This window comes from Gouania willdenowi, chromosome 11 (genome assembly GCF_900634775.1).
Source record: "Gouania willdenowi chromosome 11, fGouWil2.1, whole genome shotgun sequence".
NCBI lineage: Eukaryota > Metazoa > Chordata > Actinopteri > Blenniiformes > Gobiesocidae > Gouania > Gouania willdenowi.
Window position 1 is genome coordinate 14,362,079 of NC_041054.1, and position 26,261 is coordinate 14,388,339.

Genomic DNA, 26,261 nt, shown 5'->3' on the forward strand with positions numbered 1-26,261 from the left:
CTTCACAGAATCATCTTTTATTTTGAAGGGAACATCTATACCTACGTATAACTCAAGTCAGGATAACTCCTCCGAGTCAGAATCAAAATAATCCTCAGTATACACCTTGGATTCAGTATGATGTCACTGTTCCAATAGCTTTGAATGGGAAATTTTCAATTAATTACTAACCGTTTAATTTATGAAAATGACAGAAGACATTAGGAGTGTCCTTAGTTTTCTGTACACTGGAGTACCCTGGTCAGTAAAATCGGACTAAATTTGGGGGACAAATTGTCAGACAAAAATCTGTTCTATCATAATAAAACATACAGAAAACACATCCTCACTAACCAAGACCAGATCAGTAGATTACAGATTGTGATAATGAGTAGGACATAGATTGCATTAAAATACGTTTGACAGGAAAAACTTTTTTTGCAGATTTGGATTCATTACAGTATATTAACAATGCAAAAGCTTGTTGAATAAGTTTCCCTGCCAGGTGTCGGCCTCATAATTTCTGCAGACTTTGCAAGTTCAAGCGCTACACTCATTTATCGTGCCTGAATGCTAGGGGAATGAAACAGCTGTTCCGCTGCGGGTGTATAGTGATTGTACAGTGAGTGTGTAATTGTTGTCCCTATAACCCAAAGCAAAGCAGGCAAGTGGAAGCTTTAAACAGAGCAGTCATCCATCAGTAAAGTTCATGTTAAACCTTGTTAGGTTGACTGTCCTGATGCTGTCACACCTACACTGAAGCTTCTGAGATACAAAGGCAATCACTGAGTGGCCTGTGGCATTTTCGATTTCCCTCGCTTATGCCGTCACCTGGGAGTGATGACAGATTGACGTTTGTCCAGCGCTATGCTCATTAAAGGCCGGTAGCAATATGTCTCCTAATGATTCGGAGCCACTGGGAGAGTGGATATCTCCACTGAGAAGTGTATAATGGGCCTCAGGGGGCGTCAGCGTTTCAGCCATCCCCTGATATCTCTTCGGTTTATCCACTTAACTGGTCACAACTTTATATATCTTATTGTCTCCACTCAGCTGCCTTGGGCAAACGCAAAGCAGTACTTCTGTGGAAGATAAAAGTCAATAAGTTTTCTTATATTCCTGGAGCTGAAGCTGTTTTCTGTGTATTAATTTGGAATAGAGAGAGTAGAAAAAGGACTCTGTGGTGGGAAGTTCTGCGTTGTGTCAGTGGTTTGTCTACAGAGTTTGTATGTTCTCCCCGAGTACGTGCGTGTTTTATTTCTCACTAATCTCACTTATATGAATTTGAGGGACATTCCTGTCTTGATCCATAGGGTTCATTATGAGCCTTTGCAGCTGTAACACACTTTACACAATGCAGTTAGACAAGTATCTTCTGGCGGAAATGGCCAAACTCAGGCTAGACCATGAGATTACCACACATAGAAGCGTGATTGCTCAGAGAACACGTCTGCACTGTTCTAGAGTTTCTGGTAGTGAACATGGTAATGTTGGATGCAGCTGCTGAAACATGGAAACCCAATCCCTGCTGTCCCTGCTTTGTTCCTCAGATCATCTGAAGGCCACATTCGGATCATTTTATGTAACCTACTGTATATGGGCTAAAATTAAAGAATAACCAAAGAACAATCTATGCTATACTAACTACTCAATACTCACTATACCTCTCTTTTCACAATTCTCTCAGCCAACAATAGTGGTATGTGACAAAAGCTGACTCCAAAAGCTCATCGGCCTCCATCTCAGCCACTTGCAAAATATGATTGTATTAACTTCGTTTCAACACAGAGAGGGCAGTCACTCTTGCATTTTATAACAAAATATGACAATTGAAATACTTTGACGAAAATGAGTTGGACAAGAATCAATTAACCACAATCCTTCATATCCAAATACATTTGTTTTCAGCAGAAAAAAATGTGGTTTTGGGGTTAGTTACTGTTTAAGAAGTGTGGACATTTTACAAACTGACTTGTTGCACCAGTGGTGTCATTGTATGGCTCGAATTTGCATTTCCAGAGAATTGGACAGACCTATTCTTTTATATATGTTTATTGTAGAAACAATCTGCAAGCAAAAGCTATCATCTTTAACCACCTGTGCCTAAGGAAGTGATTGGAACACATGTAAAAAAAAAATGTTAAATTTATTGACGACTATTGGTGTTACCAATCACCCAATGGAGAAGGTATGTGGGTGCTTGTGCTCGTCCATCTCTGTGTGGGTCCCTTGTGTTGGATCTAGTGAAACATGCCCCCTGTCCTGAGCAAGAACAATGCCCTGTCACCTTGAAGAGGATAATCGTGTATTGAACGGAACGATGGGACGGATGGAAGGTAAAAAGATTTTCTGCACGAATAGGTCTTACAATCAAACTGTCAAAGTGCAACAGGAAGGAGACAAAGAGACAAGCAAGAGCAAAACATTAGAGCTCTAAAAATAGTCGCCCATTCAATGCCCTGTGAATCAGTGTATGGGTGCACGCACACACACACACACCATGAACTGGAAAAAGATCTAAAGATGAATTAATGTAAAGTTCAATTTTAACATTTGAATTGATTAACAAAATATTATTCTCCACACAGAATGTTTTTTTCTCTTAATTTGTTGGGAATCCATATGTAATTATTGTCAATGCAACACCCCAACACTTTCCCTTTCTGTTCTTTACGTGCTCCCACCTATCTTCAGTAGTGTTTTAAAAACTAAAATACAATCTATAAAGTAAGTTTTATTTGTTATCTCTAATTGTGTGGCTATAATCCGGCATGTTTAAGTCTTTTTCTGTTGTTTCAATGCAGATGTTCATTCATGTGCATTGTCCCTATCAAAGAAATAAATAAAGAAAGAAACATTAAGATAGAATTTCAATGTGTCATCAAGTTTGCTCTGGTCAGAAGCCCCTGGCAAGGCGCCAAAAACCACATCTTATTCCAGACCAATAAACGTCTGCTGGACCAAGCCAAGAGCAACTTTTTATCAAAGCTGTGCTTGTAATTCATTATTATGTAACAGAATGATTCACATCAGTGTGATAGTTGTGAGGGAAGTAACTCTTCTTCTAATGACCACTCAGCTTGATGACCAAGCACTGCTGAAGAAACTGTAACTTTTTACACAATAGGCACACAATACACAGCAGCATGTGCTGATTTTACATGGAAACAGTCCATATGGATGGGCACAACACCTTTATTTTGGTACTTACTGGGAAATACTGACACACATCAAAAATTATCTGGGGTCATTTCAATAAATGGCCCATGCACTTAGGTCTAGGGTCTTTTTTTTTCTTTGTATTTTTGTTGTTCTCTACCATTTTCTACAATTTATATTTTTTTTTATAAATGATTGTGAGACAAAGAGGGAAGCTAAAAGGACCTCATGTAAAAGATTTTCAACATTCCTGAGTGGTAAAATAGCCCTAAAGTCACATCAAGAAAATGTTTTTTATTTCCCAAGAAATCTTTCTACTATGAATTAAAACAGATCAGATTTAATAATAATAATAATAATAATAATAATAATAATAATAATAATAATAATAATAATAATAATAATAATAATAATAATCAGATTTCTTCTTACATTTCCACATGCAGTTATGGGCCAATGAAAATAGTTTTTAAACAAAGTATTTTTTTCGGAATTCAAGAGACTTTCACCCAAGAACCAATGCATTTATCTGACTAATCATTAGTGATCTGAACAGTCTAAGTACATAACTAACAGCTGATAAAATTACAGGGATCTGAGGCTTTTGCAAAGTTGTTATCTGAAGACCCAAACATTCGAGCCCGAAACACAGACAAACTTTTTTCAAAATTTGAGGACCTGGCATGTCCACCACATAGGATGTATAGCAGATATTTTTGTATATTCTAAGAAAGTAGAAGGAGCTGTATTATTATACCAAATTTAAGTTTCCTATGTAATGCAGTTCCTGAGATATTGGAGGCAGAAAATGGAAGAAAAATAAGGAAGCACCCCCCTCACTAAATTGGCCATATCTCAAAAAGTATTTATCCAATAAAACTATACATTTACAGTGCGCCTATTGAATAATCTCTGAACAATTGGTAAAAAAATCAGAATTTTTTAAGACTGAAGTGCATGGGACGTCCTGAAAATATGTGAACTCTGAATATCTGCATCAACTATAGCTGTACCTTGTGCTGTTCAATGTAAACATAGCACTGAGACAGCAGAGCTTACTGTAACCATGCCTGCACACTTAGGAGCCTGCCTCGTGGATTGATCATTGATCACACCCTCACTTAAAAGCCTGAATCAGCTGACATGTGCTTGTGTTTTGCCTTCTTTGGCCTGCTGTGTTCAATATACCCTTTGATTTCAGTTTATAACATAGTAGAGGTTCCTCCACATGTGACATTGTTGGATTTTTAGCTTAAAAAAAAGGCTGAGAAAGATAGAGGACTGTTAATGCAGGGAGAGTGGTTGTACAGCCTGAATTCATAGTGTTTATTCATACAATCACCTCATTTTTGAGCCAAAAAGCCATGAAGTGGCGCTTTCTAGGCTAGCTTCACATAAGTTGACTGTCAGCACAGAAAAGTCTTCATACCAATGCGTTCATCTTGACAGCAAGTGACAGAAAACATTAAAACATCACTGAGATGAATGAGACGCCAATCAGAAAAACACAAATGAAACACGACATTGTAATGTAGTTCGTCTTTCATTAAATAAAAGCAAGCTTCTTCATTTTATTCACACTTTTGTTTATTTAGACTAACTTAAAGGCCAGAACCTTAATGATTTTTCTGTTTCATTTGATTCCATATTAACCTTAGTGTACTTTTTTGTGAAACAAGATCTTATTAAAATCAAATCAAATTAAACTTTTATTTTTATAGCACCTTTCATAAACCAAGTGCATCACTATGAACTTTAAAATAAAATTAATTTGTGCCTGTATGATTAATGTTTCTCAAATCTCTTTCTGAGTTAGTCTTTTCTTTATTCCCATTTCTTCAGCATTCATTTATATGATGTTTGTGTTTAATCTTAAACATCCAGCTGAAAACATATTGATTTGTATACGATTTTGGAATGTGCGGTGTAGACTTAAAGTTCACGTGATACCACTACATTTCTAAAAAAAATAACAAAAAAAAAGTCTGATTAAGAACATTTTTGCCATTTATTTTGAATGATTCTAGCACTGGCTGAACTCAAAGTTCAGAAATTAATTTCCCAGTTTCATCTCTTCCATTTCACAGCACATAACTTAAAAAAAGAAAATAATATCCACCAGTCCTGTGTAGAAACATATACTGTAGACCGGTTTTACTGCAGTTTGAGTCTTTTACAAGATAAACTGTGCATGCTTACATTCCAAATCAGGGAGTTCATTCTTTTCACAAGATCATTCCAAACTTTCCCCTTCACCAAACCTCCAATTGATTTTTCATTACAAATTCATTTTAGGTAATTCCCAAAAAGTGCTAAACATACCCATAAACAATTTCTCTACATGTATGAGCTTTAGAGTTAACAGATATCAGCAACCAGAGAGTCACTCTCACATAAATCCATCACAGGCTGCACGAAGTCTGAAATAAACCATAAGATTTATTTTTATTTGAAAGTACAACAATATGTTTTTATTGTTGTGTTGTTTTTATTCAGCTGTAATTATTTCTGGACAAACCTTTACTGTTTACTGTTGTCTCATATCTATATACTATATATTTTAATACATGGATTTATTTAAAAAGAAAGTTACTATTGTGTAATGGCTACATTGACGTATTGGGCTTTCCGTATTATATTTACCTCTGCTTTTACCGTAGTTGTTCTGTCATACTTTAGGATGGTATAATATATTTCCTGGTCTGACCTTTTAATTACTAAATAATTATTGGTACTAATTTAACGAACTTTAGTTTTTACTTCTAAGGGCCAATAGTTGTTTTCACTTCATCTTGATGAGTTTGGGTCAGAACTATGAACTATGCTTAATTATACAGTCATTTTATCAATATGGTCACATGTCAGGGATTTGGGAATGGCACAAAAACATTTTAGCCAATTTTTTGCTCCCAACCAAAACCCTTATTGTTATTTACTGTTATTCCCTTTATCCTACTTGCAAATACACATGGCTACGACCACACAGCTGGACTATAGAGTACTTTTTACTTTTAACTGGTCTGTGGAACACTTTCAGACCTTTGTCTTTGCTTTTCCAGCACACCCTGGATTTTACCATTCATTGGTCTAGTAATTTACCTTAGCTTTAATAAAAACATGTAACCCTAATTATAACATATTTTATAGACAGAGGGACAGGTAGCTGGCACATTGCTTTTAAAGCAGAACATAGGGCAAAGCAAATTTTAAAATGCTGATAATTCAAATTATTTTGCTTAATTTTGGAAATACCTTTTTCACTTTCAAATATATTCAAAGTAGACTTCATTTACTAAGAGATAATGCCTTTCTTGGCAAATGTTTTTAAGCTACAGTTTGCTTTTTTTTTGTCATAAGAAAAAAAAAAATTAAAATACAACTTATTTCTGTTGTTTTGGTCTTTTTAAGTTTGAAATAAAGCAGCAGCTGCAGCTGTTAGAGAGGGGTGGAGCTTAACCAGCCTGTGTGTGTGTGTGTGTGTGTGTGTGTGTGTGTGTGTGTGTGTGTGTGTGTGTGTGTGTGTGTGTGTGTGTGTGTGTGTGCGTGTGTGTGTGTGTGTGTGTGTGTGTGTGTGTGTGTGTGTGTGGGTGGGGGTGCGTGTGTGTGTGTGTGTGTGTGTGTGTGTGTGTGTGGGTGGGGGTGGGGGTGCATTTCAGCACCTTGGACAGCGACAGGCACCACAGACGCACTTCAGATCGCGCATTAACTTCACCCTGAGCAGTGACAGAGCAGAAAAACTCAAGTTCTCCTCACTTATTCTTTCATTTGTTCCAAAGTGCCCTCCTCCCTCTGCTTTCTCCGGACTTTCCAGCTCAGATCCGCCTCTATTCCCGGCGGAGGATGGAGCGGTAGAGCCGGGCTCGGATCCTGCCCAGTGCCTACCCCACCCCCGGCAGCAGCTGGAGAGATGCCCGGGTCAGGATGTGCTCCAGCCGCAAGATCCTTTGGAGCCTGCTCCTGCTGTCCGTGGTGGAGGTGGGCGTGGGAGTGGCGAGCATCGTGCTGGGAGCAGTGGGCATCAGCTGGGTCCGGGCCGAGCACAAGCCCCAGCAGGGCGACGCTTCTCCGGTGTGGAGCGGGCTCTGTGTACGACCCCTGTCCTTTACTTTGACCTCCTGTTGGTTTCAGCCATAGGGCAACTTTTAGTGAATACTTTACTCTATTGAAAGGAATAGTGGCATTACAGTACATCTCTTTAACAATGACTTAAAACTGCATGCAAACTTTACACGGGTAGTTTAGCATCTATTTTAAGTTCCAATATGTGACATGTGACAGCTTTCTAACTTATTTCTGGCTGTTCATTCCATATTAGCCCATAACAAAACTCTAAAAAGTGATCCTTACTGTATATCGATTTGTTTGTTTATTTATTTAACCTGTCCATCTATTATTTATTTAGGTATTTATGTATTTGTTTTATCAAAATCAGAATCAGAATCAGAATTCCTTTATTTATCCCAGGGGAAAATTGCTTTTGTTGCAGCCACTTAAGCAAAAAAAAAAATCACAAATAAAAGAATAAAACGTTAGACAAAGATGAAAGAAAGAATATACGTTAAATAAGTGTGTAATAAAGTAAAAGACTGTTAAAAATAAAGATCAGATACACACACATTACAGTAGTAAAAGATAAAGTAATAAAGATAATACTAATAATAATAATAATACAAATACAAATTGTATACAAATATGATACAGATATTTACAAAAATAATACAAATATACAAATATGATAGAGATATTTACAATCAAGCTGTGAGGTTACAATTTAATTTACAATTTTGAAAACAAATATACATAGTTGTCCAAAAAAAACCCAAAACAAAAAAACAAATAGAAAAACACTGTTACAAATGCCACAAGAAATTCCAATTTTTTAAAAACAAATTTACATAATTAGCTTAAAAAAGATGTCATAAAGCAAAACACTTTTACAAACACTGAAACAGATTTACAATGGCGCATTGTAAGTGTAAAAGTGTTTCCGTATTTCTTCATTTGTTTTGACCTTTTGTAAAAGTGTTGCAGTAACTTGCAAATGTGTTTTCGCCATTTGTTCATTTGTTATGGTTTGTAAATTAGTTCTGCACTTCTCAGCCGCCGTACATTATTCATCTATTTATTCACCTTCTTACAGTGACTGTTTGCGTGCACTGTATATCACAATTTGACTTCAAGCCTTTTCAAGCAAAAGCGTCATTAATAACATCGTTATAAAACAAAAGCGTCACATGTTCGAAGCATTTCATAAGAAAACAAGTGACAAATTTGATGAACTCAGGGGAGGCTTTTATCTTCAAAGTAAAAAAAAAAATGTTTAAAAATAACAGCAAACTAAAAGATTTAAGTTTGACTACTTGTATTGATGACTTTAAAACCGTTGTATCTGCAGCTCTCGTGTGTCCCTGGTCTGCAGCAGTCAGTCATTATTGAACTAATGTGATAATAGGAAAATAGTCATTATTGACCAAAGGCCTAATAGACCAGTTTGTGTAGCTATATATGCGTAATAAAGACTGATTGAGATGGAGAGGAGTCACTAATTAGCTTTTTGGTTCAGCTGAACTGTTTTGTCTATATTTCTTGTGGACAAATAGATAGATAGATAGATAGATAGATAGATAGATAGATAGATAGAATATGTTTGATGCCAAACACCAACAGTTAATTAACCTGCTGGGCTGGAGCCAGTGATCAGTTTAGTCTATGCTTGAATTGCTGCTCAGTGCATGAATGAAGTTCAGAGCTTTCCTGTCCTACCTCCTGCATGCATCTCTTCCTGTTACAGTTTTTTATATCCTAAATGTCACTGCTAAATAATGCAGCTGTTCTACTGTGAGCCAATGAAAACACAGCACAATGTCAAATAACTTTTGATATTGTGTTAAATGACATTATTTTGGTATTAAACGTTCACAGGAGCATGGATTATTGATTACAATATATTGATATACAGTGCGGACAGCGCTTTTTCATTTTTAAAGTGCTGAAGATGATGAGATGCAAATTTATTCAGTCTTGGTTTATGTCCTCAGTGACTAATCACACTTTAATATACGTAAGGTGTTGCGGATGACTGTTGTGTGATTAAAAGTTGAATTGCTGTCTGATTATTGATGGTTTAAGGACTATGTAGCAAATGATACTAGATCAACAGAGCAAATTTAGTTTCTACTCATTTATTCTCTGATCATTCTAAACCATTTCAAATATTGTCGTTATGAACCTAAAACATCCATTTCAATATAGAGTCATATAGTAAGTATATTGATATATTATTTATGCTGTTTGGTATAGTAATAAGTGAAAAAACACTTGCTCTGCAGTTAAATTTGAGGGGGTAAAACAAAACCCACCCTACCATATTGCTCTTATAATTAGCGTGGTTTGTTTTTTACAGCTGTCAGCTGAACACAATGTACAGGTAGACGATAGAATAAAAGCGAGAGCTTGGGAAGAAATTTAATGAGTGAATGTGGCTCTATAAGAAACAGGGAAATGGACTAAAAGTAAGGCGCCCGCACTGGAATCGACAGGATGACTGCTGCACACAGAATCGTGTTTCAATAAAACTGTGCAGTCAGCTGCGCACTGAGCTGTCCCTCTCTGCCAGCATTCATGCTGTTCAAGTTCACTCCACATTACTGACACCCACTACAGTGTGGCTCCCTGCATGAAGCCTGGCATGACACTCTATTTATAGAGGGAGAAAATGACATCTGAAAGAGCAAGAGCTCCATTTCCTTTTGTCAACATGCTGAATAGAGAGTCTAGAAGTATGATTCTTATTCAAACATATGGAGAACTTATTTTAATTACTGTATATGCCAAACCTATAGCTGTCACTTTCTTCATTTGATGTTTTGCTCTTTCCCCAGTTTCTGGTCTGTGGGATGTGTGGCGTACTGTGTGCTCGAAAGAGGACAGGTCTTATTGTGAGTATGCATGACATCTTTTAGAGTATACACTTGTGATTGGTTATTATGAACCTAATCATTACTTTTTGTCGTAAAAACAAAAAAAAAAACCTCAAATACCCAGAATTGGAACCCCTGATTAACTTGCTTGTTTTCATCCAGACAGTGTGTAAACAGGACATTTGTCACAGGCTGTGGAACAGTGATTAGCAATGCTGCCTCACAGCGCACAGTGTTTGGGGTTCACACACAGGTTGCAGCTTATCATTCGCCGTGTATGACTTTTCTTATGTTTGTCTCTAAATGTTAACTTGAGATGGACTGGCATCTTGGTTTAGGTGTACCAGGCCTTGATAGGATCCTGTATCCAGGAAGATATCAAAGCACACTGGAAACACTGGTTTTAAAAAATACAAGCAATAGAAACAAAATATTTAATAAGGGGACCCCAAAATGTTTTAGTCCTTATAGGGATAGAAACACTGTGCCTCAGACTGTTGGGGGGTCATGACAGGTTTGCAGCTGAATGAATGAACAGGAAGTTGTTATGGGTGTAATTCCAGTTTTAAAACAACACTATATATATACATATATATATATATATATATATATATATAAGTAATAATAATAACAATAGGCTGAAAAGGCTGCTATGGCCATTTATTTACAAAAAAAATGTTCTTTCTCTTCTAACTACATGTTTTAATTTATTTTTCCACCTAAACTCATTTAATGGAGAATTCCATCAAAGTCTGATGCATAGGATATTCAAGATGAAAAGCATTGTTTTTCATGTCTTTAGTCGTATTATGTGGCACAGAGTGATTGTAAAATATCAACCCTGCAAAACATTGAAAAATCAAGACCACAGCATAGATTTGAGTAAAAAACCTCTTTGCCACCAAGCAAAGCAAACAGATCACCCCACAATTTAAAAATTGCATTATTTACTTATTTAATTCACAGGCTTAATAATAATAACAACAATAGGGAGGGAGGGTGTAGGCCTGCCAACCCTGACGATATTGGGTGTCAGATGAAAAGGTTTTCATGGACAGATGTGTTAGAATGTGTTGAAGTTTCTGACTGGGGGAGGGGGGAGGGGTCCTCCCAGCAGGTGGATACTATGCAGTCTCAAGGGGTGTGTGAGGTAAAGGAGACAGGCAGCCAGCTTTACTTTCCCTCCTTTTGGTCTTTTTCACTGTGTCTCTCTGGCTTTGTGTTTCTCACTGACTGTCCCTGATAGATCAATGCCAGGGGCCATTGGCTGTAACGGAGCCGTCTCCCAACCTTTCCCTCTCTCTGTCTCACTCTGTTTACCGCTCCCTCTGTATCTCTTTCTCCTCTCACTTTTCCCCACTCCTCATCACTCTTCCTCATCACTCTTCCATATCTCTCTACCTCCTCCATCCTCCCAGTCATGCCGACGCTCTGACTCTCTACATCTCCCTCGCCCCATATGCTTGTATTGCCCCTTCTTTGGTGCCTGCCTGTGGGGTGATGATTGCATTAGGGTGGTTTGACTCAGAACCCCTGCCAGCTTCTTTCCACACTTCACAGTGTAATGACTGAAATCAGAGAAGCCCTTTTCCACTCGGGTAAAGGCACTAACAGCATCTGAACTGGGAGGAATGAAAGAGAGTCTCAACTCCAAATATAACACACAAAAACACAGTGATCCATCAGGAAGAATGGGATCAATTGTGATGGTTATTCTGATAGTAAAGTAACGGAGTGATTATCTTTTTTACTCCTATCCGTTAGAATAACTGGATCTAAGTTAATGATAAATAAGTGGTTCGTAAATCCTAAAAGAGAAAGATCCATCAAGGATATGGCTCAAGGCAGAAGGATGCAAACTTATTTACCTGTAATATTTCTGAAAAAGAGCCACTCTGCTTTGATCCAATTTTCTAATGGGAAATTAGATTTATTTGGACTGATGTGCATCCCATCACAACCAGAGAATGATGGAGATGGAGGCTCTGTAACAGTTAGTGCATCCCCTAACCCACATCGACTTTTCTATTTCTGTCAAGTGTTTGTTTGTTGAATCTCAATTCTACTTATTTCATTAACACGAGCCCTCCTGATTCTCTCATTTTTAACGTTTTAGATGATACTTTTCTCAGCGTGCTGCATCTGCGGTCTGATTGGTGGGATACTCAACTTTCAGTTCGTTCGGGCTCTCAACAAACGACCCAACTCGATGCACTCCATCCATCTTGCTGCCATGACACTGGCTTGCTTTGGTAGATAAACACTCCTGCAACATAACGCTAATGCTGCCTAATGTCTGAAATGTAACATTCTTTCAAAATCAGTATAGGAGATTTACTGAAACCCAATAATATGTTAAACTCTAATTCCTATGTAAATATCGCACACAAGGTATATTAATTAAATGTATTTAGATTTAAAGCTAATGGAAAAGTTTTTAAATAAGGACAATAGTGTAAGCTTCATGAATCAATAAACTGAAGATCATTTGTTTGAAAAATGATATATGCCACATTCCATGTCATTTCAACAAATGGCCCATGGACTTTGGTCTCAAAAAATTGGAGATTTTACAAATTGTTCCGTGATTATTCAATAAGCATACAGTAGATTTTTAGTTTGATTGGATGAATACTTTTTGCGATATGGCCAATTTAAAGAGTGGGGTATGTGTCGATTTTCGTGCATCCTTATTTTTCTTCCATTTTCACTTTCCAATATCTCAGGAACTGCACCACATAGAAAACTGAAATTTAGTAAACTAATACAGCTCCACCTACTCTCTTAGAATATACAAAATATCTGCTATACATCCTTTCTGGTGGACATGCCAGTCCCTCAAATTTGGAAAAAGGTTTGTTGGGGTTTCAGAATATGTTTGGGCCTTCAGTAAACAACTTTACATATGCCTCAGCTCCCTGTAATTTTATCAGCTTTGAGCTACATAGACTGATATACATTGAACTAATGCATTTGTTCTTGGGTGAACAAATGCATTGGATCTTTAGCAGGGAGGCCCAGACTTCCCTTCTCTCCAGCATGTCCTGGGTCTTCCTCAAGGTCTCCTTCTGAAGGAACGTGTCCTGAATGTCTCACTAGGGGGCATCACCTCATCTAGCTCTTCTTAATGCGGAGGAGCAGCGACTCTACTCTGAGCCCCTCCCGGATGACTGAGCTTCTCACCCTATCTCTAAGGGACAGCCCAGCCACCCTACAGAGGAAACTCATTTCGGTTGCTTGTACCCGCAATCTTGTTCTTTCGGTCATGAGCTTTGGGTCATAGGTGAGGGTAGGAACGTAGATTGACCAGTAAATCGAGAGTTTCGCCCTTTGGCTCAGCTCCCTTTGACTCATAACTGCATGTGGGAATGAAAGGAAAAAAATCAGATCTCTGTTTTATAGTATAAGGTTACTCTTTCTTGGACCCCAATTTTTGTGGTTATTTCACCTCTCGCAAAAGTTGAAAATCCTTTACATGAGGTAATTGTAGTTTGCCTCTGTTTTATCATAATTCATTGTTTATTAGTTTATCACTAGTAACATTTATTTTAAAAAAACACAATATTTATTATGAACAAATTTGTGTTTTTTCTAATTCATACTTTGTGATTTATATAGCTTCTCGTGATGGAAGCATATGGTAGTATTTTGAAGGAAAAACACCCCCCAAAAAAGATAAAAGTACAAAATGTAATGCACAAAACTTTTTTGAAAATGTCAATAATAAAGTGTTTACAGTGGAGATAAAAACAAACTTTCGAGTGTCAACTTTAGCCTTTTGCATATATATTTTGTTGAGAAAATGATCTTCAATTTATTGATCTTTGAAGCCTACTTTATGTCTTTTTTTTGATACAATTTTTGTCTCCAGCAGCTTTAAAATTGTATGGATGCAACATAATCAATGTGTTTTTTTTTCTGATTCCAAATATTCCTTATTTGTTCCTGCCATGTGGTTTTGCTGAATTTTTCAGGGATCTCTTCTTGTACCTTATCCACGTGGCTGACCTGTCGCCTGGCCAGCTCTGAGCAGCAGAGGATGTTCCTGGAGAGGGAACACTCCCTGCACCATTCGCATGAGATGACAGAGAAGGTAGGACAGCACGATAGCAGAATGCTGAAAACTGCGGAGTGAGTTTGTCATTGTGTGTCTAATAAACTGCTGCTGCTTTAATGGTAACTACGTGTGTTCTTCTTAGGAGGTCCTGGACAACTCCAGTAACGGCATTCCTCAAATATCCTACAATGGACACAATGCAGCCTCTCCATGATGATTTCTCACCACAGGGGACTTTGATACATTTAAATGGAATATATTCTTCTTAGCAATCAAAGCTCATATATATATACACACTTTTCCTGCTGCTTTTTATAAAAACAAAGCCTGGTTTATAGCCTTGGGTCTGAAGTATCTTCTGCTGGGGTATTAAGAAGGACATATTATGCATGCAAAGGTTAGGGGACGTTCTGCTCTGCTAGAACCAAAGGCAAAGGGGTGAACGGCTGTGTGGACGTCTATCAGGCGACAAAACCAAATGGGCGGATTTGCATTGAAACGCAATCCTGATACTAACAAGCACAACCCCGGCATGAAGCTAATACTCTTCCTTTGAGGAGTGACTAACTGTATTCTCATTGTCACTGTTGTCATGTTGGTTTATGGCATGCAGACATTGGGAAACCCCTCAGTGAACTGTATCTGATGCTTTTACATGGAAACGCAGTGATGTTCAGTGTTCTTACTGTATATCAATGCTTGTATATCCTGTAACTCAAATGGAACTTATTTTTATATTGCTTCTCATATAAAGTGACTTCGATTAAAATATGACTGTGCTGCTGAGTTTGGATCATTACAGAAATTTACTTGAGATGAGATCGAAAGATTGGTTCAGGGCAAGGGAAAGGAATTCATCTGGGAACAGCGTCAAGCTCCTTCCTGTTTGCAGTAGTGATGGACAGATCATGTCAGGACACGTGAACAACGGTGTGGGAGGAGAGAAATAAGCATCAGCAGAGGATTTCACAGAATGAGAGAGAGAGGCAGGGGGATGTTGAGGATAAAAGGAGGATGCAGACGATAGAAGCAGATGAACTGCTGCGTTAAATCCTGGTGGGATATGGCAAATTAAACCAAGGAAATACCATAACTCAAGTATACAATGCATAAATGGCAGATCAATATGGTTTCTGATTACAGATGTGAAATGATGAATGTTTAAAGCTTTTAGATGGGTTAAAGCTAGAGATCGGCGATATTATCGGCCATAAAATGTGATACCAGTTGACATCGGTATTGGTTTTTCCAGCATGTGATGTTGTTTGTGACAACATATTAAAAATGAATGGGGCACATTTTTCCATTACTGAAGATGATTAAGTATTCTTGCTTTGCACAGATGATCTTTATTTGTAGAACACATCCACAGTGGGGTATCACAATAAAAGTGCAGGGGGTTTAACCTGTTATTTCCATTGAGATATATAATCTTTGGCCTAAAATTAGGTTGGCGTGGAGGAGATCTGTGTATATACAGTCATGGACGAAAGTATTGGCACCCCTGGAATTTTTACCCTTACTTACACCATTTGTCCCAGAATCAGTTGCAATTACAAATGTTTTTGGTATAACATTTTCCATTTTAATTTTTGAAAAATTACATTTTTCTTTTGCGTCCTCGTCCAGGGATATCAGCTACAGTTCCATGGGTTTTATACTTCTTGATGAAATTAAAGATCTGTGAAGATGGTCTTGTAACCATGGATGGTGATACATTGTAACTGGCTACAGGTGTGATTTCTATTTTTCAATTTTAAACGAGCATCACATGCTTGAAATAAAATTATTTCTCCACAGTTTTAAAAGGGTGCCAACAATTTTGTCCAAATCATTTTTTATTTTGTGTAAAATCATGTCAATTTTGGCTTTTTATTCTGTTTTTTTTTTGTGTTTTTTCAATGCACATTAAGAAAATAAACATGTATACCAAAAAAAAAAAAAAATTGTGATTGCAACTATTTCTGGGAGAAATGGTGTAAGTTGTGGAAAAATTCCAAGGGTGCCAATACTTTCGTCCATGACTGTATGGGTATCTGTAAATATCGGACAATAGGGGCATATCTGAAATTGACAAAAGCTAATATGGAATATCCCTAGTCAAAATGAGTACATCAAAACAATGTATTTAATTATTTCCTAATTAATCCCTTTGGATTTCCTTTTAAATCCCAATCCTACACAATGATAACCTGTCAACTCCATCTTTGCAGGAAGCTGTTGGAGTCCAGTGGGTTACACCTTTATCATTAAGCAAACTGATGGTGTAAACCAAAGGTACCAATGTGCTTAACAAAGCAGGAGGAGAAAAAAAATACAATTAAAACTAAAATCATATAAACATATATAAATGAGTACCTCTACTGAAGAGGTTCAACATGCTCTGACAACGCTATGCTGGTTCAATAGCTCATTATGGCTTGTGCCAGCAGTGTGTGTGTGTGTGTGTGTGGTACCCAAAGCTCTTGCTGACTAAGAATCTACATCAGTATTTATCACCATGACCAACAGACAGGAGTGTGCCTGACGCCCCAGAGAGCATCAAATCTGCAATTCCCATGTGTGACTGTTTTTGAAGGACATGAGGGAAGTGCTGAGTCACGTGACCTGTGTGTGTGCACGAAACGACACCTCGGGTCACCCTGGTGTGGCTCAGCAGGTGAGATCAGAATACAGAATCAATGAGAACAGTTAGAGCTTCATTCTCACCAGACCTGTTAGAGCAGATCTCTGCGTTCACAGACCAAAAGGCACCTCTGTGACGAACAGCCATATATATATAATGACTATAATCATTGACTCAACACGGTGTCCAATTTGCAATTGTCTGTGTCCTTTATTATCCGACAATTGCAAAGGAACAGTTACTGTGACTGTAATCAGTTTAGGATTAGTAATAGAAGACACAATTGGAAGCTGACTCATTACAACCACTGGTCATTACTTTATTAGGCAATTCCCTGACCTTATTAACTCCTGGCCTTTTGTTATTGAATTCGTAGTTAAAAATCAGTTTATTTAAGTCAATAATAGCCGTACTCTTAATCAATTTTAACAGAAAATCTTCACCATTCTTGGAAACAAACTATTGAGATTCTTGGAGCAACACAGGCTTGGAAGACTGCTACAAACGATGTGATCATGTCTCTGAGGAGAATTTGAACTAATCCTTAAGTGTAGTTTTCTCAAAAGAGGTACTGGGCTCAGCGAGCACCACGTAAACAATCATTTAATCATTACGGGTGACTTGTTTTTTGTTTTTCACAACTAAAATCTAAATGAAAATCTAAACTAAATCAATAAAGTGTTGAGTTGTGCAGCTTCTTGCAAAGATGGTATTTTATTTAGTCCCGATACAACTTTTTCACTTCCGATACGATACCAATATTGCAGCCTTCAGTATTGGCTGATACCGATATCGACCCGATACAATATCAGCACAAATCATACATACTTTTATTACTTATTTTGTTGTGTGGAACGTTAGAAAAAGCTTGATTAATTAACAAAAAACAGACCCGTTTATTATAAACCAATAGATTACATATAATTAACCTTTTAGAAAAAGAATATTCTATGATTGAATAAAATAATTAAAAAAAGAAAATGTTATTGAAAAGATAATGAAAAAATAAATACAAAAAACCAATATATATACCGATAAAATCCGATAATCGTTTACTGGCTGATACTGAGCCGACATCCGATATCAATGTCGCATCGGGACACCTCTAATTTTATTGTCACTCCTAATGTTGAGCTCATTATTCAGCCTGTTTTAAACAATAACTTGAAAAACATGGAAATGCTCTTAAAACATGTTGTATACTATTTTTTTTTTTTATTTAAAAAAAAAAAAAAAATCAAGATTTAGACTAACTTGAGTGTGCATGGAAACAAAATGTATGGATCTGTAATGGTAAAGTGATAAAAAAAAAAATTCTGTGGATGTTGTTATTTTTCTTAGTAAGATAGCAGCATTACAGTTACAGGTACAGAGGATAATCATTACATTCACTGTTTAATTTAAAAGTTATTTCAACCTCCCACTGACACTTTTTTTTTTAAAGAGAGACCTGGTCAAAATAGGCAGCAGTGACTGTGTAACTTTGCTTTTGTTGACATTGTCTTGAAGATGCTCAACTAAAGTAAATTTACATATTTGAAATAAAGTTATAGCGTAGAAAAACTAGCAATAAACAATTGCCTGAGTAACATGTGTCCTACTCAAAGGCTTGCAGGCCAAATCTGACTCATCAGCCCCAACAATTATTAAATATTACAGGAAAAGTCTTGATCAAAAAACTAACGATGAAAAGAATTGCAGGTAATTGTCAATGAATGCGATTTCTTAAATGGAAATGTAACTAAATGTATGTGATAGTGTGTTAAATCAGAATCAGAAAAGTTTATTTTGCCAAGTACCATTTAAAAAAAAAAAAAAAACACAGAGAATTTGACTCCGTAGACAGTGTGCAGAACAAACAAAAAAAAAAACACAAAACACACGCCAGCAACAGTAATAATAATAATGATAGGTATAAAGAATAAGGGATAAATAAAAGATAGATAAAGGATAATTTATTTAATTAATTATTTAATTTTTCCGAAGATAAAAATTAATATATAAATATAAACATATATACAGTGCTGCAGATAATACTGAACGGTTGATATATTCAGAATAAATCCAGCTGAATGTGGTTTCTGGACTAAAATGACTCCTGGCGGAAGGTTTTGTGTGTCTGGTGTATTTAACCCTCCTCGCCAGCAGGGGCACTAACACAAGCACTTAGCTTTTCAAGCAACAGAATACTTGTCTTAAAAATCCGGATATCGTAAGTTGTTGACTCTCGGGTCTTCCCAAACAACATGGCGAATCTGAAGCATGCCGAGGAAGAGTCTAAACATGTGGATGTGTGCGGTGAAACCCCCGCCGTACAGCCTCCGGTACCTGCGGCCTCTGAGCCCGCTGCTCTGCACGATATCGTCGGCGCGGTTCCGTCGTTCGCGGCCGCCCTCGAGCTGCTGTCCGCGCCGTACTCGTGCCTGGTCATGACCGCGCACCGCAGGCACGTCGCCCTGCCGCCCGTGTACCTGAGGAAGAAGAGGACGGGCATCCAGGAGGAGCTGGAGGCAGAGCTGCTCCGGTTCTCCCACAGGTACCAGAGTCAGGAGGACCACGTGTCACTGACAGGCTACAGCTGAGCATGCTAGCAGTGCTACATACACAGTACACGCAGCATTAATAACTTGAGTGAAAATATAATCATTCAATAATATCCAGCACTTATTTATTTTACGTAACATTCTATGAGCATGTCAATTCTTAGTCCGGGGCAGTGTAGCTCGTGAGTTAAAAAACAAACAAACAAAAAACTTCAATTCCCAGTGTGCACCGCGAGTTTTGGCCTCTACGACTCTGGGACTGATCCTTATTGTTTTTAAAGTTGACTTCCACACACATCAGTGTCTCAGAAAACTGGTTACTTGACCTACAACTAGATTTGCCTACGGGTCAAATATCTAAATATGTATTTATAGAGGGGGGGGTTCTCGAACTTTTTAGTCACTAGGTTATGTGTACCCCTCCGGGTACTTGGGCACCTTGCAGGGTGTACTTGGAAACATTTATTTCCAACAAAATAAAAAAATATGATATGGCTATTTCAGACTGTACATGCTCATCAGCTTTTCCACCCGTTGACAATAAACGGCATCAATGGAATGACTTTATTTTCCTGCAAAATCTTTAGTGACATGTGAAATGAACTTAGAGTAAGCCTACCTGCTGTATATAACATTATATATTTTTAATGTACTACCAATAAACAATATGTGCACATTTATTTTGGAAAACAATGTAAGTACTGTATTTGTATGATTTTTATGTCCAGTATCCATATATTTTACATGTAAAGTGTGTTTTTTTTGTTTTATCAGTGCATTGGTCCCCATATGTTATACCCTTATTTAATGCTTAACGGCCTCCTTACATAAGGTTGGTTATATAATGTGTACTAATTTAACTTGCGTTGTTTTCTTGGTCTCTTTCAGAATGAATGGAGTCCCATTAGCGTACGACAACATCAAGATAGTGGGTCAACATGGAGACATCTACGACGACAGTGGCTACATCCACATGGACGTTGAAGCCAACTTTATTGTTTTTAAGCCCACGGAGTGTCAAAAACTACAGGTAAGATTTCCTTTTATTGGACTTTTCACACAGTGTTGGAGACTTGTGAAAAACACGTGGTTGATAGTGAGAGAAACAGCCTCATGACAATGTTAAAAATAAATAGCAAGTCTTACATTTCCTGTGTAATGTGCTATGTCAGAGTGGGGGCCACAAAAATGTCATTGTCTGATCTGAGGGCCACATTATCAACCTTCATGTCAGCGTTTAAAATAATGACCAATCTGATAATTAACACAGGAAAGAATAAAGGGAATGTGTGTTTTTGGAGTCATTTTGTGTGCTTTGTTATCATTGTATATTTTTATGTTTTGGGTATTTTTGTTATTTTCTGTGTTTTTGGATTCATTTTGTTTATTTGTGTTGTCATTTTAGTGTATTTTTGGTGTATTTTATTGTCATTCAGTAGTGATAGATCGATACATCGGCTGGTTTTTACGTGTATCGGCCGATGCGGGCTGCTGGGTTTGCCGATTCGCATTATTTGATATTTGTTAAATATTTTTTTACTTGTTCTGGTTTTTCATCACCTGTTTTTAATATTTAAATATTTTTTACTTGTAGTTGTTCTATCTCACATTTGTTAGTTTCAATAAATGTTCCTATTTTAAAAATTGAAACTCGTACCATTTATTATCATTATTGTGTAATTTTTATGATGTAAATTGAGGAAGCGAGAGTAGTATCAGCTCCAAATATCGTGCCAAGAAAATCGCAGTCCGTATCGGTCATCGGCTGAGGCTGATGGGGGGAAAAAAATCTGTATCTGCATCGGCCCTAAAAAACCCATAGCGGTCGATCCCTAATTTTGAGTGGTAATGGAGGTGTTTTGTGCCTATTTTTGTTGTTTGGGGTTACTGGAGCCTTTTGTTGACCTTTTGGAGTCGTTTTGTGCATTTACTTATGGGTGCACAGATAATTAGACCACTAGTTGCCCATGTCTATGTATGTAACAAGAGCGGCAACTTCTATCATAAGGTGTAGCCCACTAGCCTCTAAAGCCCTGATGTAAAAAAGCTGAAACCTATTCTGTTTCCACAGGGTACAGTAAATAAACTAGGAGTAAATCATGTGGGCTGCCTGGTGCACGGCTGCTTCAATGCCAGCATTCCCAAACCAAACATTATCCCCGTTGAAACCTGGAGGGACGCTGGGCCAAGAATTGGAACAGAACTGGAATTTGAGGTGACGGCACTCGATGCTGATTCTGCAGGGGTGCTCCTGATAAGAGGAAGACTGGACCACACCAGGCAAGTATACAGTAGAATTAATTGCCTCATTCCCTCTAGACTGATTAGTTCCGTTTTCACATGGGCCCAAACGAAGCAGACTTTTCAGGAAAATAAAGCCTAGAGCAGCTGGGATTTGCCTGTGTGAATGCACCTCAATATATTTCTCTAATTGGTCACAATAGGTTGATAATAGACAAAACAACCTGCAAACATAGTTCATGTGTAGAGTTGTAATGACATTGTTAAAATGGCACAATTAAGTTTTACATATCCGATATCCATTCGTCATTACTGGTACAAAGTTGTCCGATCATGACAGATTTTTTGTTTGCGCTTGTTTTTTGTTTTTTTTTTTTCATTGGTAACGCATTTTTTAAACAAATCTGAAAATCAGTTTTTATATATTTTTTTTAATCAATGACCCTCGATTTAATTTGTTTTAAATTTTGTTTGCCAGAGTGCAACAGATGCTGGCTCTAAGTGAAAGTTCTGAGTCCACTGTTGCTGACGACCAAACAGAGACACAGGAAGCAGAACCAACCCCAGACCCAGGCAGGGACGATCCCGAAGACGCCCCAAAGAAGAAGAAGAAAAAGAAAAAAGACAAAGTAAAGGAAGAGGAGACAGAGATCAGCTTACCAAAAGAGAATGGAACGGATGAGACGGACAGCCAAGAACCTAGTAAGAAAAAGAAGAGGAAAAAAGAGAAACGAGAGGAGGAGGAGATCGAGCGTTCTCTAACGGAGATTCACGGGAGCGACTCCAGTGGGTACATTAGTGACAAGTCAAGAAAGAAAAGAAAACATGAAACTGATAACGATCTCTCGACAAGTTTGAGTGAAGATCCTGAAGCAATCAAACCCAAGAAAAAGAAAAAAAGAAGCTGATATTGAACAGTTTAGTTAAAACAGAATGTTGGTGGTTTGCATTGAAAGACTGAGGCAGTTCCTGTAAATTTACTCTTTTGAATGTAATTCTCTGACGTGCCTTAAAATAAACTCAACTTGGCATCAGATTGTTCCTTCTTGTGTTCTTCTACGCCAGTAAACAAGGTTTGACTAATTCTTAGCTTGTAGTTGCAACTACATGCCAGCAGGTGGTGCTAACTTACTTCACGTTACCAATCGCATCCAATCCTCAAAGTAAGATATGTACACTTCTCCATAGAACTAACCTGCAGAAACAGGTTTTTAAGTTAAATACATGTTTTTCTTAATTGAAATCCATTATATCAGAGGTTATATTTTCTTGTCTTTCTTGAAAAATGTGTTCACTAAAGACATTCCATCTATCCAGGCTCTGTAGCCAGTTGATCCAGCCTAGCATGAAGACACTTTGTCAGGGTCGATTCGGAGTTTTTGGTAACATGGATGTTTTATTCATTTTAAGAGGAAGTTATAAAAACATGCAAACTGATCAGAATGAGTGGAATTGAATGACAAGGCCCTGTATATATTGGGGATAGACCAATATGGATTTTTTTACTGATTTTTTTTTTTTTTTTTTGTTCCCATCAGCCTTAGCTGATGATCGATACGTGCTGCATCCTAAAAATTACACAATGATAAATGTTACGAGTCTAAATTTAAAAAAAAAAAAAAAAAAATTGAAATGAACAAAGGAGGTAGAATGACAAGTAAAAAAATATTTAACAAATATTAAAAACAGGTGATGTAAAAAATATTTCTGCTGTCTGTAAATAATGCTGAGCAGCAAATGCAGCAGCTCGCATCGGCCGATGCCAATACACGTTAAACGCAAAAATTGGCCAATAATATTGGTTTATCACTAGTATACACTATAACTCACTGTTCCATATTGAAGTGTGGGGCAGTGCCTGTAAATCATGCATAGAATTTTTCTTTTACGGAAGCGAGCACTAATAATTATTATTGGAAGTAAATACAGGGAACATACAAACCCAATATTTATACAGCTAAAATTATAAAACTTTCATTACTTGGTAGAATACAACATTTTAAAAACCACGTACAAAGCTCATTTTAAAAACTTACCAACAAATCTCCAAGAAAAAAAAAAAAATTAAGAGAGAGTAAAGGAATAGAGATATTTGTAAAAACCCAAACTGAGAACAGTGACAAAATAATAGATGCATTTCAGTTCAGGGGGTTGGACTATGTAACAATTCTAAATGATGTCAAATTATCACGATCACTTAATATGTTCAAAAATAATGTTAAATGTATTATGTTGAAGAAATATGAGACAGAAGTGTAAATACTGTAGTTTCAAGTGAGATGTGACGATGACTGTGTTGCAGTTTTTCCTTTGTTTAATGTAAATATTTTTTTTATGCAGGGTAAAGATGTTATAACATTTTCTTCTTTCTTCAATGTGGAGGAGAAATAAATTAGTTTTAATGTGTTGAATGAAATAAACAAACAATTTAACCCCAGTTTATATATTACTAAATAATTTTTAATTTAACTCAAAAAACTACTTTGAGAAATAATTTCTACTTCACAAGTATTAATAGTCATTTATCTAAAAATACTGCCGTGAAAGTGTTTCGTTGTGTTTCTGGTCACTTCTTGCACAACAAGCTCCTTTATGCTAACCGGTGGGTGTCAGGTGATTAAAAGCTGAGATGTGTTTTCTTTACCCTGGCCCCCTCCTCCACACACACACACACACACAAGCCCCCTGCCTTGCAGAGAGAGGACTCTAATTAGCTGTTGGGTGCTAAAAGTTGGAGAGCTTATCAAAAGCTGCCTGAAGAGGAAGATAAGCAGCTGCAAATGAACCCAGGAAAAGCAGGAAGGAAGGAATGCAGGCAGATAATGGACGACCGTTCATGCGTACATTTGTGATATTCCATTCAGCCTCATTTTGGTTGCAGTGTGTGTCTCTGATGCTGTGTTCATGCATCTCAGCATACATCATAAGGTCGACAATATTTGTATTTTATAAAGCCTGTATTATCCTACAGGACTGAGGCTCTCAATTCAATAATTAATTTATCGGTCAGAGACTGCCCGACGCACGCAGCCTTTATCAGCAAACTAAATCCATCAGATTAAAATCTATATCTTTTCTATAGGATGCCATCGGGTAAATGAATGTATTCATCTATTAATTATTTTTCTCCTGTCAGCTGTCAGATCCGACCCGCGCAGTAACGTGTAGAGAGAATGACCCGCCTATTCATAAGTTAACCAGCGTCGTAGTAAAGCAAACCCGTAAATTAACGTGATAGGAGGAAATCCAGCTTCATAGTACAGGGCCTTAGAGATGCAAGAGAGGACAAAAACCCACAAGAACCCAAACTGAATTGCCAGGTTGTCACATTTCTGGGGCATTATACTGTATTTACACTATAATATATTATATTGCGTATTACTATTATTCCATTGACTTTAAAACTGATTATTCTAACTGCATTTCTCCCAGTGTTGTAATTTTGTAATCTTTTCTACCGATTCCAAAGTGGCAGTGCACAGAGAGAATATCCACGCAGCATGAAAGTTAATACAGTACATTATGACCGATGTTGATTAATCAGTGATTGTTAAAATATGCCCAATTAATCGGTCTTATTGTAAGCAGTATTTTTAGTGGGCAAAAATCTGTTAATACAGATAAAAGACAAGTAAGACGCAATCAACAGTTTAGGCTCCTGATTATTTGAGGGCGGGGCTTAAGTTGCTTTTACAATGACCCCTGACCCCTAGCTTACAAACAACCCTCACTGTTTGCAGAAAACTGTGAGTCACACCTAAATTGTGCAACATCCATCCATCATTTCAACTATAAAAAAGACCTCAAACGCTCATAATGTCAAAAAGATTTAGTAACATTATGTGATGAGTTCAGGCGAAGGTTCACTTTAATTTGTCCTCCCATGACTCGCCTCGTGTGTTATCGCTCTCATTTGCCCCATTACAGCTCCCACCCTGCTGCACCTGTGCCCCCTCCCACCATCACCACTCATTCATCTTTTCATTCCACCTATCACTCCCTTGCGCTGACTGCCCACTGCTTTCCTTCTCTCCTCCCTTGACTTTTCCTCCTCCTCCCACTTGTCTCCCTGATTTATAAGAGGCGGTGTGCAGTTCACACACATTCCAGTTCTGACACCCACCCATTCCCCAAAAACCCCCCCTCCTAAAACTGGACTCTCATATCTGTGCGTGGTCATTTATCTTCATATTCCCGTGATGGAGAGAAGAGGATGGGTCACAGGGACAATACGGGTTGTGATTTCTCATTTTGCTTTGATAAGAGTGTGTGTTAGTGTGTGTGTGTGGGAGAGAGAGGGTATCCAGGTCAGCCCACTCCTACATGAAAGAGTCTATGAAGTCTTTATGGAGAACAAACGGTGCCTAAACGCAATTCTTCATTTTGAAGACACATGCGTTCACAGAGAGGCACTCTCACACCACAACAACAAAAACAACACCATATAGGCCACACATTAACTGCATGGCTCTCTCACTCGTTTACTTGTGTGGACACACCGCATCCGCAACCCTCAATCCACAAATCCTACACACCCCTGTTGGCCAAGGCTAATTAGTTATGTGGTCACTCCGCTCCATCCCAGAGCCCCAAATGGCAGCAAGTCATAAAGCCTTAAGTGTTCCACCAGTCAGCGTTGTGCGACTGACACACCTCAGGCACTGCTGATTTGTGTCAAAGCCCATCCCTCACAGGCTCGCTGACGTCCATGAAATCTCTTTACTACGCCATTTTCA

At 37.6% G+C, this 26,261-nt stretch overlaps 2 protein-coding genes across 4 annotated transcripts; both read left to right on the forward strand.

Moving 5' to 3' along the window:
* Positions 1–6,813: 6,813 nt before the first annotated feature.
* On the forward strand, positions 6,814–15,453 carry tmem196 (transmembrane protein 196). Of its 3 annotated transcripts, none has more exons than XM_028461479.1 (5): positions 6,814–7,224; positions 10,020–10,076; positions 12,175–12,310; positions 14,033–14,151; positions 14,258–15,453. In XM_028461479.1, exons 1-5 carry the CDS (start codon positions 7,060–7,062, stop codon positions 14,327–14,329), a joined length of 549 nt encoding a protein of 182 aa, XP_028317280.1. In that variant the 5' UTR covers positions 6,814–7,059; the 3' UTR covers positions 14,330–15,453. The 3 variants fall into 3 exon arrangements, with proteins under 3 accessions (XP_028317280.1, XP_028317281.1, XP_028317282.1); XM_028461480.1 differs by having other exon boundaries at positions 6,814–7,113; XM_028461481.1 differs by lacking the exon at positions 6,814–7,224 and adding an exon at positions 9,493–9,917.
* A 3,480-nt stretch (positions 15,454–18,933) lies between these two features.
* polr1f (RNA polymerase I subunit F) lies at positions 18,934–22,559 on the forward strand. Its single transcript, XM_028461434.1, has 4 exons — positions 18,934–19,277; positions 20,173–20,314; positions 21,356–21,564; positions 22,004–22,559. Exons 1-4 carry the CDS (start codon positions 18,988–18,990, stop codon positions 22,431–22,433), a joined length of 1,071 nt encoding a protein of 356 aa, XP_028317235.1. The 5' UTR covers positions 18,934–18,987; the 3' UTR covers positions 22,434–22,559.
* Positions 22,560–26,261: the final 3,702 nt, after the last annotated feature.